We start from the raw sequence: 17070 nt of genomic DNA, 5'->3' as shown, positions 1-17070 counted from the left end.
CCAGGCGAGTCCGTCTAGGCGAGTCCGTCCAGGCGAGTCCGTCCAGGCGAGTCCGTCCAGGCGAGTCCGTCTAGGCGAGTCCGTCCAGGCTAGTCCGTCCAGGCGAGTCCGTCCAGGTCTTGGTCCAATGACTCTCCTGTTCTTACCCCGCTGACGTTCCTGATGTCCCACTGGATGGCCGGGTCCAGAGTGGACAGGCGATGTCCCACCAGGCGGTCCAGATCCTCCAAAGAGTAAATGCCCTGGAGGATGTGGGCCCTGAAACCAGCAGAACCAGAACCAACAACCCGGGTCAGAACCTCCTTCTGTTTGGTTTGAATCACATTTAGTTGATCATTTGTATTCAGGGCTGCCTGAGGTTCATGTTTGTAATGTTCTACAGTTATAAATAAAGTTTTCAAATCGTGACCCGGGGATCAAATGAAAGTGATTCTGACCGCAGGAAGTGGGGCAGGAAGTGCCGGCTGGTCCAGAACGAGAACTCCTCTGTGGTCAGGTTCTTCAAGGCTTGCTGAGATGGAGCCAGAACGGTCAGGTTCCCGCTCAGGTCCTCCGAGTATCTGGACTTCTGCAACCAGACACGACCAAACACGACTTCAGTTTTAATCTGGACCAGAGACTCGGATCGTTTCAGTTTTAATCTGGACCAGAGACTCGGATCGGTTCAGTTTTAATCTGGACCAGAGACTCGGATCGGTTCAGTTTTAATCTGGACCAGAGACTCGGATCGGTTCAGTTTTTCCCCAAAACTAAAAGAGAGAGCAAGAAGTCTTCCTGCTGTACTGCCACCACGAGTCACAGATTTCTATCTTTATGTCTCCTTCACTTCTTCACCACAAACACACATTGAAGACAGAACAAACCTGGTCGGACCCACCTGGATCAGCTTGTAGAATCTGTATAAATTGAAGTTCATGTCCAGCTCCTAAAAAACCCCAAAGACAGTCATGGGTCAGAACCATTCTAAGAGAAACCAGACCCGAGAGAAACCAGACCCGACAGAAGCCAGACCCGAGAGAAACCAGACCCGAGAGAAACCAGACCCGACAGAAGCCAGACCCGAGAGAGACCAGACCCGAGAGAAACCAGACCCGAGAGAAACCAGACTTCAAGAAGCCTTCAACAACCCTCTGTTGCTACTTACGTCCAGGAGCGATCCGTAGCACAGCTTCCCGTCGCCGCTGTAGCCGTCCATACAGGTGCAGGTGTGAACGCCGCCCTCCTCCAGCTTACACTGGGCCTGACACACAACCAATAGGAGCCTTTAAAGGGGAAAGATTAGCCCCGCCCCCTGACAACCAATAGGCCTGAGTAAGACCAGACAGGGAAAGAGATTTCTCTCTCTCTGTGTGTGTGTGTACCAGGTTATGGCAGCCTCCATTGTTGGTCAGGCAGGGATTGATGAAGTCGCACACCTTCCCGTCTCCCATATATCCAGTTTTACAGACACATTCGCTCTGCACAGAGAGCAGAGGTTTATTTAAAAGGAGCTTTTTGCTTCTCCTTTGTTTTGCTTCATTACATGCCAGTCCACTAGGGGGCACTATCATGACAGTAGCACATGTTGTGGGATTTATACAGTCCTTCATGTTGTCTGTTTTGGTGATGAGCACAGCTTAATAAAGTTTACCAGAATCAAAAGAGGAGTAATTTTTACTGGTTAACACTTTTCTGCAGGTAAATGTAAAACTTTTGGTTCATAAAAAACATTTATGAGATAAGTAGGAGCTGCAGAAGACTGGTGATCTCATATTTCATGCTTTTTTAATATCTAATGCATTTTTTAAATACATCAATCATAAGGGCTTCATTGTGTACAAATCTTTTACAATTGATGCTGTGGCACATAATAAATGTAACAGATCTGTGCTTTTCTTATGTTTTCTGGGATTCCTGGTCTCTACTGACAGAAAACGGACAGACGGACGAGTGGATGGGGATTTTCGCCGACCTGTCCCGGTCCAATGTGGTTGCAGGTGGCGTTGGGGCTGCAGCCGCCTCGCTCTTGCAGCTCACAATTGTTGATTTGCACGCAGACCCTCCCGTCGCCCGTCCATCCCTCGGCGCACACACACGACACGTTACCTGGAGCCACGAACACACAATCGGCCTGCGGGGCGAGAGGGACGGGTGGTCACCACACACTGACGGCGTCAACCAGACATCATCGTCTGAGCTGCTCTGCAGGAACTCTGAGGTGTGAGCGGTGCGGAGAGGCCGGCTTTACGTTGACGTCGCAGCCGCCGCGGCTGCTCTTCAGGCACAGGTTGATGGGAGAGCAGGAATGGCCGTCGCCTTCATATCCGTCCCTGCAGATACACCTGGAGCAACACAGAGCAGGAGGACGGGCTGAGAAGACGCTGGTTCCACACCGGATAGACTCGGTTGGACTGGGGACTAAAGCTACAACTTTTGTTACATTTTCAGCTGCTGTGATTCTCTTTCACACTGCACCGCGTCAAACAATTCAAACTGGTTGAAAATCCTGTTCCATGATGCCTAATCCTCATCCAATCCTTCCTCAGATGTTTTTTCTGTGGTTGACTTTTCAGATGCATTCTTCTCTGTTCCTGTGGATCCAGTCGGCTTTGGTTCGCCTTTCAGTTTGAGGGAAAATCATGAGCCTTCACTCTGTTGTGACAGTTTAACTACTAACTGCACTGAAGGCTTGTTCATTACTAATCTTCTTAGAAGCTCTCCACCCTGCAGTTCGGGAGGAGAAAGGCTCTCGTATTCCAAGCATTGCGCCAGTCAATGTAAGGATGCTTATTGGCTCCCCAAAATGGATAAAAACCTGGAAAATTGGACGCTATTCTGCTAGCATTTAGCAACAACTCATAGGCAGAGCTGAGCGCACTGCAAACACAAATAAAGTCCTGGCCGGAACTCTGTACGCTAAATAATAAAACATAACTTAATGAAGCTTCGAGGCAGATGAATTTTCCTGCAGGAACTTCAAAATCAAGGAACTGGAATCATTCGAGGAATCGTTACAGCCCTAGTTGACATTAAAATCTCGAAGCCTCACTTGTAGTTGAGGCCGGTGTGTGTGCAGTAGGCGTGGATGTGGCAGTGAATCAGCAGGCCGTCTGCGTTGCAGGGCGTGGCCGTCTTGTCGCAGTAGTCTCCGGAGAACCCGTCCGAACACGACCCCCTCCGACACATGCCGCCGCTGCCGGGCCGGTTGTCGCACAGGCCGTGGACGCAGCGACACTCTGAGGGTCAGGACACCAGAAACCACACTCTGGGTTCAGATCACCAATAAAACATCAACTTTAACTCTGACTGAAGCCGGAAAACCAAACTAATGACTTTTAAATTATTTAAATTTAATCGTTTCAGATCAAACGGCGCTCAGGAGGAAGAGGAGGAGTTAACCTTCGTCGCAGTTTTCTCCATGTTTGGACGGATCCGAGCAGATGTGACAGGCGATTCCTTTGAAACCCGGGTGACAGCTGCAGGAGCCGTTACCATGGATACCGTCGAGACACTGAGGACGGGACAAACAGCATTGATAGTCGGCCAATCAGGAGGCAGCGGCAGCTGGGCTCACCGTTCCTCACCGTTCCTTTGTCGTAGCAGGGATGCTGGAAGCCTCCGATGCACGGCTTGCAGTCTGGACCGTAGAACCCGCTGCAGCACTGCGCCACCTGCAGGCAGAAGCGGCTCAGCACAACCGTGGAACAGCATTCACTACCCCACATTGCAGCAAACACGCAAGCAAAGTCGTAAAAAACTAAATTCTCACCAACTGAGACTCGTTCAAGCATAGAACTGTTCAAAAGAATCAAACTGTTCATGAACGACACAAAACTCCCAGCAGTTTTGATCATAAAAGTAATCCTCATTTTCTTTCCATCTTCTGTTTTTCTTGAGTGACTCGTCTTTAAGCCCTTACCCATTATTATTTTTAAACACAATCCTTTTGTAAGCTAGCTGCAGCGTCACACTTTGAGCTCAAGTCGGTTGTTTACATGCCTCGGACCACTCGAGGCCACCAGCGGACCACCAGTGGTCCGGGAACCACAGTTTGAGACAAGGAAATAAAATGAGGATTCAACAGGCTATAACCTGAGACCTTTCAAATAAAAATGGCTGAATTACTCCTGGTTCCAGGTTTTCTAGGCGACAGAAGACCGATTCCCTGGAGAATAAAGACCCTGTGATGATGGCTGAGACATTCATAATTAATCTGTCGATCTGAAACGAGCTGTAGTTTCCATTTCACCAACAATCTGACCAGAAACCAGTAATATGTAAGGAGTCTGAGCTGCAGTTCCTGCTCTTACCTGCTTGGTGGCGTTGCAGTATTTGGCGCAGCCTTTGTTGTGTATTTGTCCAAAAGGAAGGTTTGCGTACTCGCAGCCGATCTGATGACTCTCCTGAGAAAAACAAACAGGAAGATCTGAACAACCGTTTGAAGTGATTGGGATTACAGGAATCAGAAACTTTTAACTTATTTCCCACAACTGAAATAAGAAGAATCCTGCGTCATTTTCCAGGATTCACTGTGAAATTACTGCAGGAAGGAAACAAAAATCTGCTCCTCTATGTGAATAATGAATATTTACCATTTCCACGCTGCCTTCAGGACACTCAGTCTGGTCGAGGAAGCTGCAGTGAACACAAGGACCCTAAGAAAACAAATCAGCCTTTAGTTTCATCTGGAGATGCACCGATATGAAAACCTATTAATACCAATATATATATATAAATTACATATATACTTCTCTACTCTTAACAGTAAACAATAAAACCACGGCAGACTTTGCTGCGGTTTGCCCGGCTGAAGGTGCCTGTTGTTGGGATCTTTTGCTTTAGTTATGAATCAGGTATCTGATTCATCAGATATTTTTAAATATCTGATGTGAGTTTTTCTGTATTGACTTGAGCTCAGACGTGAAGGAGAGTTTGGGTTTTATTGTTAATTTAACGTTTTTTCTTTTGTTGAAAAAGCAACAATGAAGGACTGAAACTTGTGCATTGTGTTTCTTTTGCCTGTATTATATTATTTAGTTTATAAATATATGCAGTAAGAATTATATTTCGGAATTTTTTTGATTGTCTCTAGTAAAAATATGTGGGAAAACCCCCACAATCCTTTGCTGCATCACCACGTTTCATGGGGTTTCCTGGCATCTCACCACGGTGATCTTGCTCTTTGTGGCGTCGCAGCGGTGCGGCAGGATGGGCAGGATGGAGGGCGGGTACAGCAGCCCGTCGATCATGAGGATGACGCCGTTGGAGGCCATGATGTTGGAGCCGGTCAGGCGGACTCCCTTCTCCCCCAGCAGGAGTTCCCCCTGCGCAGCAGCAGCACACGCCGTTCGACAAACACTCACTCAGGCTTCGCCAACCAATCAGAGGCACTCACAGTGTCAGAGGCAGAGATGGTGACCAGCTGATTGGCCATCGTCCGGATTTGAGGAAGGGCGGCCAGGTCATCTGGTGTGAGCTGCAGAGAGAAAAACGTTGCAGCATCAAGATCCCGACCCAACGTCCGGCTGGAGGCCAAAACCTTCCTCACTGACGAAGACTAGCATTGGTTTTAGCTGTTATCAATATAATGAACTACATCTTAACTGTTCGCCTGATATGTAAAAGAAAAAGGGACGCAGTTATTGTCAACACTGTGACAACTAGAGAACAAGGTCAGGGGTCTGGGGTGCCGTGGAGGCGCTGGGGTAAAACACGACCCTCTGAGGCGGCCGCCGCAGGTTCGATTCCCGGCCTGATGACCTTTGCTTCATGTCTGACCCACTTTCCTGTCTAACTACTCTCAAATAAAGGCCACCTGAGCCAAAAGAAAAAAAAGTTTGAGGATTTTTCACTCACTTTCTTCCTAAAATGTAATCATTACATGACACTGAAGGTTACAAACAAACGCTTTGTGGAGGTTGTCTATATTTTTTCAACTGAATTAGGACTATTTTGCACAGCTGAATCCAAAATTGACAACCATTTTTCTCAATCAGGTCAGGTTTTTATTCTAACTTGATTTAGAGAAATCTGATCCTCTGACTAAATGGATGACATTTTGGTGACGTTATCAGTTCATTTACATTAAAATGTTTCATCCAAAAAATGTTGTAGGTTTCAAACATAGTGTATTAATTAAATGATTTTTTGGATCTCTGTAAGTTAAGTAATAAACACTGATAAAGTTCATGTAAATTGAACATTATGTCTCCATTGTGCAAAATTGAGGGCATGAACTTCGGTTTCTTCGACCGCCTCGTATTTTCAGCAGCAGGAAAGTCTCTCTTCAGAGTCCAGCAGTAACCATGGCTGCATCCCAAACCAACATGGAACTTTCTTCAGAAAGTTGATCTGATTGAGCAAAACCAATGTGATTTTTGGATTCAGCACATCAACATCACCATAAATCAGCAGAAAAACCCCAGACAATTTTTTGGCTGTTGACAGAGTAAAATAACATTGAAAAAAAAAGAGCAGCTCCTCTGCTGTTAATTATAATAAATGCTGTTTTTACCCTAAAACAATTATGGTAATTATTCTTTTTGCTGAACCATAAAGGACTGATGGATGTGGGGGGGTGTTTACGGCGTGTTCACAGTGTTTTTACAGAGTGTCAGGAGTGTCGTTTCTTACGGCAGCCTGCGAGAAGACGTGATGTCTGAGCAGCTCCTGGAGTTTCTGCTTGGCCTGAAAGAGAAGCAGATGAGCTGCACCAGCTGATCAGGCGGTAATCTGTGCTCTCCTCCGTCTCCAGCTTACGCTGTTCAACATGTAGAGGATGCTGCCGTCTCGGGCCCGGTCCACCGCCTCATTGGTGGGGACGAATACGGTGAGCGGTCCGGGTCCGTGGAGAGGAGGGGGGGAACCGCAGTTCTGTGAATGTGAAACATGGGATTTATAAAGGTGGACTCCAGGAACATCAAAACGCCCCTCTGACCTCTGACCCATTCTTCATTAATGGAAACATAGAAATTGTGAGATTGACAAAGTTTTGCACACATATGTAAAGGAAACGCAGGTTTACAGGGTAACACTTTATATGAAGGTGTGCACAAGCCTAACATGAGACAGTCATAAATATGAAGGAGTCTTCATGTGTATGACTGTCTCATTTGGTAAATAGTGACACTTCTGATGCAAAGTTGACACTGAATTGACTTTTAATGCAACTTTTATTTACCAAATAATGCAAAGTTAACACTTTTAATGCAAATTTTAAAGCGACTTTGAGTTAAAAATGTCATTATTTACCAAATGACACTTCATGATAGCAGTCAGACATTAATGAAGGCTCCTTCATGTTCATCAGTGTTAAGTCAGTCACATCCCTTCAAATTAAGTGTTTCCCAATACAGACAAGTTAAAGATCCAGCTTCTGTTTAATAACAAAAACAAAGAAGGCACCAAATCGAGAACAGAAACTCCCGTTTACACAAATCGAATCAATTTTTTCTCACCAGATATTAAGAACACTACAGACTTTCTGCAGAACGTCCCTATGCAGCTTTTTGCTGAACTTTAACCATTTCATGCATGAATTATGATCCTCTGTGTCTGGATTTTTTCCCATTTTTTAATTTTCTTAAGGCATAAAAAAAGGTAGAAAAAATATTTTGTAAACAATTTTTTTTAGGTGATCAATTGTAATTTTCTCCGGATAGAAAGTTGTTATTTAAAAATACATCAGTAGTGTTGTTCTTTGGAGTTATCTGATGTCACAATATTTTTTTTACCTGCAAGAGTCGCTACAGCAGAAGGAGGGATCGGGTCGGATGGCGTGCTTTTTTGTCTGTCGGCCATATTGGATTTAACAAAAATAATTTCTTGCATTTGCATCTGATGGCCAGTAGTTGATAATCTATTTTATGATGCATTAGTGTCCACTTCAGTGGTCTGTGTGCATTTATAACATAAAAATCCACAAGAAAATGGCTTTTAGATAGCTGTCCATTGTAGTGACCACTATGCATGAAAGGGTTAAATGAGAAACAGAAGCCATTTTGACTCCAATGGCAGCACTCAGATTAAACTATGGCAAAGATTTAATCCACCAAAGCAGGAATATACTAGTACAAGAATATAACTGCAAAACCGCTGGAATACAATCATCACAATAAGGGATGAAACAATTGAAGTGCAAAACATTTTAATTTTAATTGTATTTTCTTAAATTTGACTTTATAGCTGGTGTTTAGGTATTTGTCTTCCAATAGCACATAACCACATAGTCTTATTTTCAAATTTCCTGTCAACTTTAAACATTTTCAACTCATAAACACGACGGGCCGCTGATGACGGTCCTGGCGTCGCTAACGCCAGACTAGCATGTTTTCTGGAGGAAATGTTGGGTTTATACTCACATCAACCAGAGACAGGAAGCGGTTGAATTTCTCATCTTTCCTCAGGATCTCCCCGATCGTCTTATCAGCGAACTGGACAGAGAAGCAGAAAATGGTCCGAAACGTTTCGTTGAGAGGAAGCGCGGCAGAGCGGGGAAGCAGAACCGACCCGCTCGTCCCGGGCCGGCCCGTCAGGAAGGCTGCCTGTGATTGGCCGGTCGATGATGTGGATGACGCCGTTGGCTGCGGGCAGGTCCGCCTGGACGATGGTGAACGGCCTGCTGGGATCGCTCATCAGGATGAACTTCTGCAGAGAAACAACCCGTCTCTTCTTCAGACTGAACTGGATCTCACTAAAATAGATTATTATTCAAAACTTAGACTGATGTTTTGAAGGCATCATCTATAAATTAGTCAAAGTTTATTTATTTAGCACATTTAGAACAACCTCAGCTAACCGAAGAGCTTCACAACAATCACATCACAGGTAGATAAATGATGAAACAAAAAATAAAAGCAAGTTTGGTAAAAATAAGACAATTTTATACCAAAAAATAATAATATGAATGAACGAAAAACCAAAACATATTTAAATTTAGCTGCAACGATTTCCAAAAAATTCACATCGGTGAAGTACTAACATCCTCCTTTTTTATTTTTATTTTCTTAATTGTGAGGATTTAACATCAGAATATTTAATCTAAAAAAAAAAGAAAAAAAATAAATATTGCTTTGGTTCTCTTTCCAGTTTCCTGCCTGATTATTTCTGGGTTTGTTATTGCCATGTAGGCTTTCTATGAACAGTTCCTGTGTTTTTATTATTACCCACAGCAATATTAATTATATACTTATGTTATATACATGATTTAAATTTATTTGAGGGCAGCGTTTTAGTGCTTGATTCTATGCAGAAGGTTTGACATGAAATGTTGAAGTGAACTGAACATTTCTGCCTCTCTGAACCGGATCCAACAGGCCTGAGGTCAAAGGTCAGCCTCACAGAATAGGGAGTGGCTAAAGGCGAAAGGTTTGATTCTGAGCAGCTGTAAATATCTTCTCAGAGGAGCTTGACTTGACACACCTGCTGTCGTAAACATGCCCAGAGACAGGAAATGATGCATGCATTGAAGCCCCGCCCACTTTCCGTCAGGGTGACAAACAGAAAGCAATTTTCCTTTCTTGCTTCTGACTGAAGTAGAACTTCAAGAAAACAGCTGAAAGATTCATATCAACGGCATAAACTGGAGACGGGGACGCGGGGAACTCTGACATACTGGATTTGAACTCCTTCAACCTGAAAAGCTACAACCTGGGAGAGCTCAGGTCAAAGTGAAAGTAACTCTCGCCTTCCCTACAGAGGAGCCTGCTTCGTCTTCAGCCGCATTCAGAGACAACATGTCCTCCAGGCCTGAGGAGGATCTGTCCTGCCCCATCTGCCAGGACATCTTTAAGGACCCGGTGGTCCTGACCTGCAGCCACAGCTTCTGCAGAGCCTGCCTGCAGACCTGGTGGAGGGGGAAGAAAACGCAGGAGTGTCCCGTCTGCAAAAGGAAGTCGTCCCGCAGCGACCCGCCTCGCAACCTGTCTTTAAAGAACCTGTGTGAGTCCTTCACGGCCACACGGCTGTCAGAGCATCTCTGCACTCTGCACTCTGAGAAGCTCAAGATCTTCTGCCTGGACCACCAGGAGCCGGTGTGCATCATCTGTCGGGACTCCAGGATCCACAACGAGCACCGGTTCCGGCCCGTGGACGAGGCGGCGCAGGAGTACCGGGAGGAGCTGCAGAAGATCCTGAAGCCTCTGCAGGACAAGCTGGCCGTCCTGCAGGACGCCAAAGCGGACGGGGACCAAACCCTGAAGTTCATCAAGCTGCAGAGCCAACAGACCGAGAAGCAGATCAGGGAGCAGTTTCAGAAGCTGCACCAGTTCCTGCAGCAGGAAGAGACGGCAAAGGTCGCCGCTCTGCAGCAGGAAGAAGCGAAGAAGAGTGGGGTGATGAAGGAGAAGGTGGCGGCTCTGAGCAGAGAGATCGCGGCTCTGTCAGCCACCATCACAGCTGCGCAGGCGGAGCTGAAGGCTGCAGACGTCTCCTTCCTGAAGAACTACCAGGAAACGGTGAGGAGGGTCCAGCAGCGCCCCCTTCAGGACGACCCGCAGCCCGTCCCCGGAGCGCTGATCGACGTGGTCCAACACCTGGGCAACCTGCCCTTCAACATCTGGAACAGCATGAAGCGGGTCGTGCACTACAGCCCCGTGGTTCTGGACCCGAACACGGCGGACCCGGAGCTCCTCCTGTCCAGCGACCTGAGCAGCGTCCGGTCCGGAGACCGGAAGCAGCTGCCCAGGAACCCGGAGAGGACCCGGTTCTCCTGCTCCGTCCTCGGATCGCGGGGCTTCACCACGGGGACGCACGGCTGGAGTGTGGACGTCGGGGAGAACCAGGACTGGGAGCTGGGCGTGCTGGGGGACGACGTCCAGCTGGGCGGAGCCCCGGCGGCGCAGCTGTGGAGGATCTCCTTCTGCCACGGGAAGCTCACCGCGTTCTCCGGATCAGAACCGGAGACGGAGCTGCCGTTGAAGGCACCGGTGAAGAAGATTGGCGTCCATCTGGACGTGGACAGGGGGAGGCTGTCCTTCTGCGACCGCGGCACCAACGCCAACATACACACCTTCACACACAGCTTCAGCGCCACGCTGTTCCCCTACATTTACACCGAGGACCCGGTGCCGGTCCGGCTCCTCCCAGCCAGCATCTCGGTGAGCGTCAACAAAAACACCTGAGAAGATCCACAGGTTCGACAGAAGGTTTATGTCAGCGTTCACACACAGTTTACCATCTCTGAGCTGAAACTCCCTCATTCTACTGGAGACATTTTGTCCATTTTTGATTTTCAACAGGGGTGCACCGATTTATCGGCACCAATTTCCTTCATTTTAGGAGGTCAGTGATCAGCTGACACTTTCATGTGAAGCTGATCCCATTCGCCGATCTTTTCTACCTCAGCAAAGATCTAAAAATCATCTGCGTTCTCTTCTGCTCTGCAGTGAGAGGTTTGACCCCGCCCACCAGGTCATGTTTAAAGTTAACAATAGTCGCCTCATTCCTAGCAACTCAGCAACTTTAGCGACATTTCAGATAAAAAAGTTAGAATCTGTCAAAGTCTGAATTGGCAGGTCAGGCTTTTTAAAGATCAGCGATCGGCCAGGAACTGCAATCGGTGCACCCCTAATTTAAAAAAAAAAAAATTATAAAATCTCTAGAAAACAAGCAACTTGCTGGTCTTTAGGTGCAAAATATGAAGGTGGGATGACAGAAAAAATGTTTTCTAATCATCCGAATTCGGGGTGGGCAATATGGACTTAAAGTTTTATCAAGATATTTTGTAAAACATTTGTGATATTGATGAAAGTGAGGATAAAAACTATTTAATTCTCCTTTTTTAGTTAACTGTGTGTTGGTAATTATAACCCCACAAACACAAATACTGCGCTTTAAAAACGCTCCCATTTGTTATACGCTTCTTTAGGAGAGCTCCACGCGATAACTGCATTTTCAAATTTATTGGTATTTATTGATGCTTTTAATAAACAAACAGTGGAGAAAATAGTTAAACTGACAATCCTGACAGTAAGGACAGTTTTGGGTGGTTTTAAGCATCATTAACTGGAATTTAGTGACAACGATAAATCAAAATTCTTATAAGAAATTTATCACGATAAATGATAAACGATACGATAATGTCGACCCTTGAGTTTGAATCAAAACTTTATACCGAACATCTGAATCAGCAATAAGAAAACTGTCTGAAACATGAAAATGTTTCTTTAATTTTCTTTGTCTTTCCAGCATTACAGATCTCTGTTTCCTCCAACCTTCTCAGTGAGCGATCCGAAAGTTGTTTTTATCAGGTTCTGGGTTCTGACAGACATTCGGGTCCAGTTCAGATAAAGGTGGTTCTGTTAAGGGACTCAGATCTGACAGAAACATTTTGGATTTTTTTATCAGATGTTTTTTTAACTGCAGAGGTTCAAATAATTACATTATGAAGATTATAAACCTGCAGGAAACATACCAAGAAGTTGTGCAATGTGCTTTCATCTTTTTTAATGAATGTGAATGAATATTCAGTATAAGGTTTTATTTAGTTCAGTTTTACTTTGAGGTGTGATTTTAGATAAAAAGCTAAATACTGAAGTTACTTGTCTTGATTTTAAAAATGAGGAAATAACGTCTGAATGAAAATTATAATCTGTTGAGCTTTAATTGTCATTTTCCCTGACTAATGTGAAATTATGTTACTGGATATAAAAATTATGAAAATCTTCTGTTTTGGGAGGCGGTGAAAAAAGACAAACCTATTTATTCATTTATGTAAACAAAATAATTGACCTCTAATAATTTGCTATAAAATGAAATGTTTTTATAAAAGGTGATGAAATAATTTAAAAACTTTTATTTTTTAACAAATTTTCATTTATCAGCTAATTTTAATGTTGGGATGAATAAAAATCTAATAAATTTTATCGGCTTCATGTTTCTTCATTTAATATATTAATTTTTTTCTTACATCTTAATCTTAATAATCTCCCAGCAGCTTTGAATCGTGATCTATCGCTGACAAATCGATCAGCTTCCTGGCTCTAGAAAGGTACTGAGAAGGAAGAATGACCCGGTTCTGGTTCTGGAGGAATCGACTGGTCACCTTGTTGGCTTTGACTCTCAGCTTTCCTCCGCCGTAGAGGCTGAAGTCTCGGCCCTCCAGGTCCCGGTAGAGGTGCTGACCCAGGATCAGGTGGTTCCTGCACACCGCCTCCTCATTAATGCCCTGCAGACGGAGCAGATCGGGTTCAGCCACACGGGCCTCGACAGCAGAACCCACCCACAGAACCCACTTTAACAGATAAAACTCTTTAAATGTAGGATTATAATCTGAATCGATCAGCTATAAACGGATCTTTTCTCAACGTTAAGCTGCATGCTGAGCTCAGAGATGTTAAAATAAGGATTTCTGTGGTTCTGATCAGGTTCTGGACCTAATTTATCGTATAAACATCACCGTTAGTCGTTGCTCGGTGATAAATGAGCCAAAATTATCTAAAGAAAGTTCAAACTAACGAGGTTCTGAGCTCAGATCCAGACCCGGATTTTCATCTCAACAAATCTAGTTGAGTTTTGACAAAGTCCAACCTGTGAAACGGGTCACAGTGAACATGTCCTTGTGACCCGGTTCTGACAGAATCAACCTGAACAGGAAGCTGGACCCACACTCAGAGGTTCTTTGAGGAGCGGGAAGAAAGCAGTGAAGGGTCCAGAGTGACTCAGAACCATGGGACATCCTCCCCCTGTATAAACAGAAACAACAGCTTCACAGCAGAACCAGCAGCAGCAGGCGGGTCCGAAAACCCAGATCCTTCACCCAGGAAGAAGACAATCAATCAGAGGAGGAGGAGAGCCGACCCGTCACCATGGAAACTGAAGCAGAGGCCCGGTTTCATGCTTTACCTCCTGAGTGGAGTTTTCTTTATTTTACCGAACAAGGCGATGGCTCCGGTCAGGTTCTCCCTCTGGTTCCCTCTCTGGTTCAGCTCCATGAGGCTCACCATCAGGTTACCGTAGCAACGGTGTCCATCACCAATGAACCCCGGCTCGCACAGACACCTGCAGCAGAAGGATGAAGGTCAGTGCTGCTGTTCTCACTCTGGGCTCTAGAGGGCGACCAAGTTCCTCTCCCTGGGTTCAGCGACAGTTATGGTTCTGGAGAAACAATACACCGCTCACTTTTCAAAACAAAACAAAACAAAACAAAACAGGAATGACTTCAATGAGGTCATTTTTAAACAGAGATTCAAGCTGAAAACATCAAGTGTTCAGAAAGCTTTGAATTTTATTACATGAACTAAATAATAAGGTTTAGGTGAGGTTAAAGTAACTGAAACGCACTTTGATTTATAAAGTTAAGTTCATGAAATTAGTTACTCTATGAGTTAATTTACTGTTTCTGGTTAGAGTCCAAGCTGGATCCCTGGAGGGAGGAAGGAATGAGACCGAGCCATCTGACCTGGGATTCCCATCCAGCTCCGTCTGGCAGGTCGCCGTGGGGTCGCAGGTCACATCTGTGCAGGCAGAGACCAGCCGGCAGCCGTGCTCAGCGCTGCCTCCTACAGGCGACATGCCCAACATGCACTCACAGCTGGACTGAGACACAAGAAAACAGGAGAATTAAAACAGCGGCTGAGAGGCTAAAGTTTTCCTCTAGAGCCGGCTGAAGGGTTCCCTCAGATCTGTCTCTGGGGTTCTCTCAGAACCGAATCTGGGTTTTCCAGAGCCAGCTCAGGGTGTCCTCAGAACCGGATTTGGGCTTTCTCAGATCCGGCTCCAATTTCCCTGAGATCTAGCTCCAGATTCCTTCAGCTCCGGCTCCGGGTTCCCTCAGATCCGAGTTTCCTCAGACCCAGGTTCCCTCAGACCCAGGTTTCCTCAGACCTGGGTTTCCTCAGACCCAGGTTTCCTCAGACCCGGGTTTCCTCAGACCTGGGTTTCCTCAGACCTGGGTTTCCTCAGACCTGGGTTTCCTCAGACCTGGGTTTCCTCAGACCTGGGTTTCCCCAGACTCGGGTTTCCTCAGATCAAACTTTCCTCAGATCCGAGTATAATCAGATCCGGGTATAATCAGACCCGGGTTTCCTCCTCACCTCGTCAGGTCCTTTGAAGACGCAGACGGTGGAGTTGGTGGGACAGCCTCCGTTGTTGACCAGGCAGGGGTTCTTGGGGATGCAGATCTTCCCGTCTCCGTCGTAGCCGGGTTTGCAGGTGCATCTGATGTTGCTGGCCTCCTTGGAGCACTGGGCGTTGGTGTCGCAGTCTCTCTGGGAGCAGGCGGCTGAGGACACAAGCAGCTCAGCTCAGCCAGAGCTGACCTAAAGGCAGAGGTGACCTAATGGCATCTCTGCCTTTAGGTCACCCAGACTAAACAACAAAAGCTCCCCTTTGAGAATCTTCTTGCTCTGCGAAGGTTTCACAGTCTGAGGCGCGCCTCACCTAGACACCTGTTGTCCTTCATCTTCCTGTATCCAGGCAAGCAGTCACAGTCGGCATCTTCTGCTTCTCCTTTGCAGTAGGAGTAGGAGCTGCACCTCCGGCACCCTCTGCTCACTACCGACACACACAGCAGGGATGGAAAAGCTGCCAGCAACTCCTGCCTCAAAGCTGCACTTTTTAACTTTTACTAACAATATATTTTTATAGAAGTCGCTACAGTTTGACAGATAATCTATGAAACATATAAATCTCCTCTGTGCTTACTAGAAACAACCAATCAGAGCCAGGTTTCAGGTCTTAGCGCTGTTAATCACAATCTCATGTGGAGCTGCTCACCCCATCACCCCCCTGTCAGCAGATCCTGTTGTGAATCCTCAGGCTAGTTAGCATAGCCACCGATGACAGCAGATCAACGGTTTTCCTGTAACGGTAAGCTGCTTCTCCGCCATTGGCACATTTACCAGCAAATACATGAGGATGATTGACAGCACTAAGACCCTCTTTATGGCTCTGATTGGTTGTTTTCAATAAGCAATAAATCAGCTAATAAATTAAAACCAGCTCAATAATTAGGCCGCCACCTGATGATGACATCATCACCTGCAGCCCAGCCTGAAGCAGTGTTAACGCCTCACCTTGGTCACAGCGCCTCCCAGTGTACGGAGGCTGACACCAGCACTGCCCATCACCGTCGGGGCCCTTGTTGCACACTCCGTTGACGCAGTCACATTCTGGACACACACAAAGTCCTCAGAGTCAGGCTGCAGCTCGTTCTCTCTTCAGCCACTAAAGCACAGGATGCAGAACTGAAAACATTAAACTGGATCGATGTTATTTAGCAGAGGAGCTGGTCCTGATCTGAGGAAGGAATCAGGATGCTACAGACAGCTGCGTCTCATCCAGCTAGCTGCTCAGCCGGTCATGATGTTCTGCTGATGAACCATCATTTCATTCAGGTGTGTTGAACCAGAGAGAGAAGAGAAACCTGGACACAACGAGACAGAGCGCCTACCTTTATCACAATTCTTCCCAAATGCATTCGGATTCTTACACTCCTGACAGGCAAAGCCAGAGAAACCCTCCTGCAGAAAGAAACAAACATTTTTATTCTATTATTTATAAAAACACAGAAACTGCTGACAGCTTCCCTCTGGAACGAACATATCTGGGTTCAATAAAGTGAATGTAGTTGTAGTTGAGGGCTGATGTGTCAGCTTTCTAAATGGCTATCAGGGGTTTCTGCTCAGATTCTCCATTAAACCTAAATATCTCAGAGAATGGGATCAACACCGGAGCAGACAGATGAGCCGCCGCTCTGGTCCGGTCCTGAGTTTAAAGGGGCAGTATTATGTAAAATCAACTTTTTTCAGCTTCACGTCATGTTATAATTTTATTCCCTCATGAAAAACAAACCCGGAGTCTTCCTTTGGTTATTTTATTCAGCTGTGAGAAATACTTAATCTCCATGGCAACCATTCAGCTGTGTAAAATACCTGGGTGGACCTAGCTCCGCCTTCGAGGCGTAGATTCTCTCCCACTCAGCTCCTTCAGACTCGCCAGCAACAATTAGCAAACATCTGGTGGAACTGCTGAGCTCATTATAGAAGCTACATGTCAGAGCAACGCTGGTAAAACTGCTGTTAAAGGGTTAATAGAGGAGCCATGTTGGCATGGCTTCCTGAAGGCGGAGCTTCAGAAAGGGCAGGGATTTTT

The 17070-nt window shown here is 45.9% G+C and overlaps 2 protein-coding genes across 5 annotated transcripts in view; one reads left to right on the top strand and one right to left on the bottom strand.

Annotated features, from left to right (window-relative positions):
- stab1 (stabilin 1) overlaps positions 1-17070 on the bottom strand; it is a 68110-nt gene that overhangs the window by 33889 nt on the left and 17151 nt on the right. For all 4 annotated transcript variants that reach the window (XM_015043992.1, XM_015043995.1, XM_015043993.1 and 1 more), the window contains 26 exons: positions 16370-16439; positions 15993-16088; positions 15358-15471; positions 15012-15199; positions 14378-14514; positions 13850-13977; positions 13585-13661; positions 13022-13144; positions 8488-8625; positions 8340-8411; positions 6739-6852; positions 6613-6666; positions 5375-5455; positions 5145-5303; positions 4572-4634; positions 4290-4382; positions 3564-3650; positions 3379-3490; positions 3029-3215; positions 2228-2321; positions 1952-2110; positions 1362-1457; positions 1145-1240; positions 878-925; positions 438-568; positions 147-258 (listed from right to left, as the gene is read on the bottom strand). In XM_015043992.1, coding sequence (XP_014899478.1) covers positions 147-258; positions 438-568; positions 878-925; positions 1145-1240; positions 1362-1457; positions 1952-2110; positions 2228-2321; positions 3029-3215; positions 3379-3490; positions 3564-3650; positions 4290-4382; positions 4572-4634; positions 5145-5303; positions 5375-5455; positions 6613-6666; positions 6739-6852; positions 8340-8411; positions 8488-8625; positions 13022-13144; positions 13585-13661; positions 13850-13977; positions 14378-14514; positions 15012-15199; positions 15358-15471; positions 15993-16088; positions 16370-16439 — 2829 coding nt within the window. The remainder of the gene's footprint in view (positions 1-146; positions 259-437; positions 569-877; positions 926-1144; positions 1241-1361; positions 1458-1951; positions 2111-2227; positions 2322-3028; positions 3216-3378; positions 3491-3563; positions 3651-4289; positions 4383-4571; positions 4635-5144; positions 5304-5374; positions 5456-6612; positions 6667-6738; positions 6853-8339; positions 8412-8487; positions 8626-13021; positions 13145-13584; positions 13662-13849; positions 13978-14377; positions 14515-15011; positions 15200-15357; positions 15472-15992; positions 16089-16369; positions 16440-17070) is intronic.
- On the top strand, positions 9264-13004 carry LOC106954474 (E3 ubiquitin-protein ligase TRIM39-like). The gene has a single exon (XM_015043996.1). It carries the CDS (start codon positions 9714-9716, stop codon positions 11097-11099), a length of 1386 nt encoding a protein of 461 aa, XP_014899482.1. The 5' UTR covers positions 9264-9713; the 3' UTR covers positions 11100-13004.

The sequence above is a fragment of the Poecilia latipinna genome, unplaced genomic scaffold, assembly GCF_001443285.1.
Source record: "Poecilia latipinna isolate Pla-1442-1.1 unplaced genomic scaffold, P_latipinna-1.0 Scaffold659, whole genome shotgun sequence".
Lineage (NCBI taxonomy): Eukaryota > Metazoa > Chordata > Actinopteri > Cyprinodontiformes > Poeciliidae > Poecilia > Poecilia latipinna.
The sequence above is the reverse complement of the archived record's forward strand: the minus strand, read 5'-3'. Positions and strand labels throughout refer to the sequence as shown.

Coding starts and splice junctions, on each gene's coding strand:
- LOC106954474 (XM_015043996.1), top strand. CDS start 9,714: ATGTCCTCCAGGCCTGAGGAGGATCTGTCCTGCCCCATCTGCCAGGAC.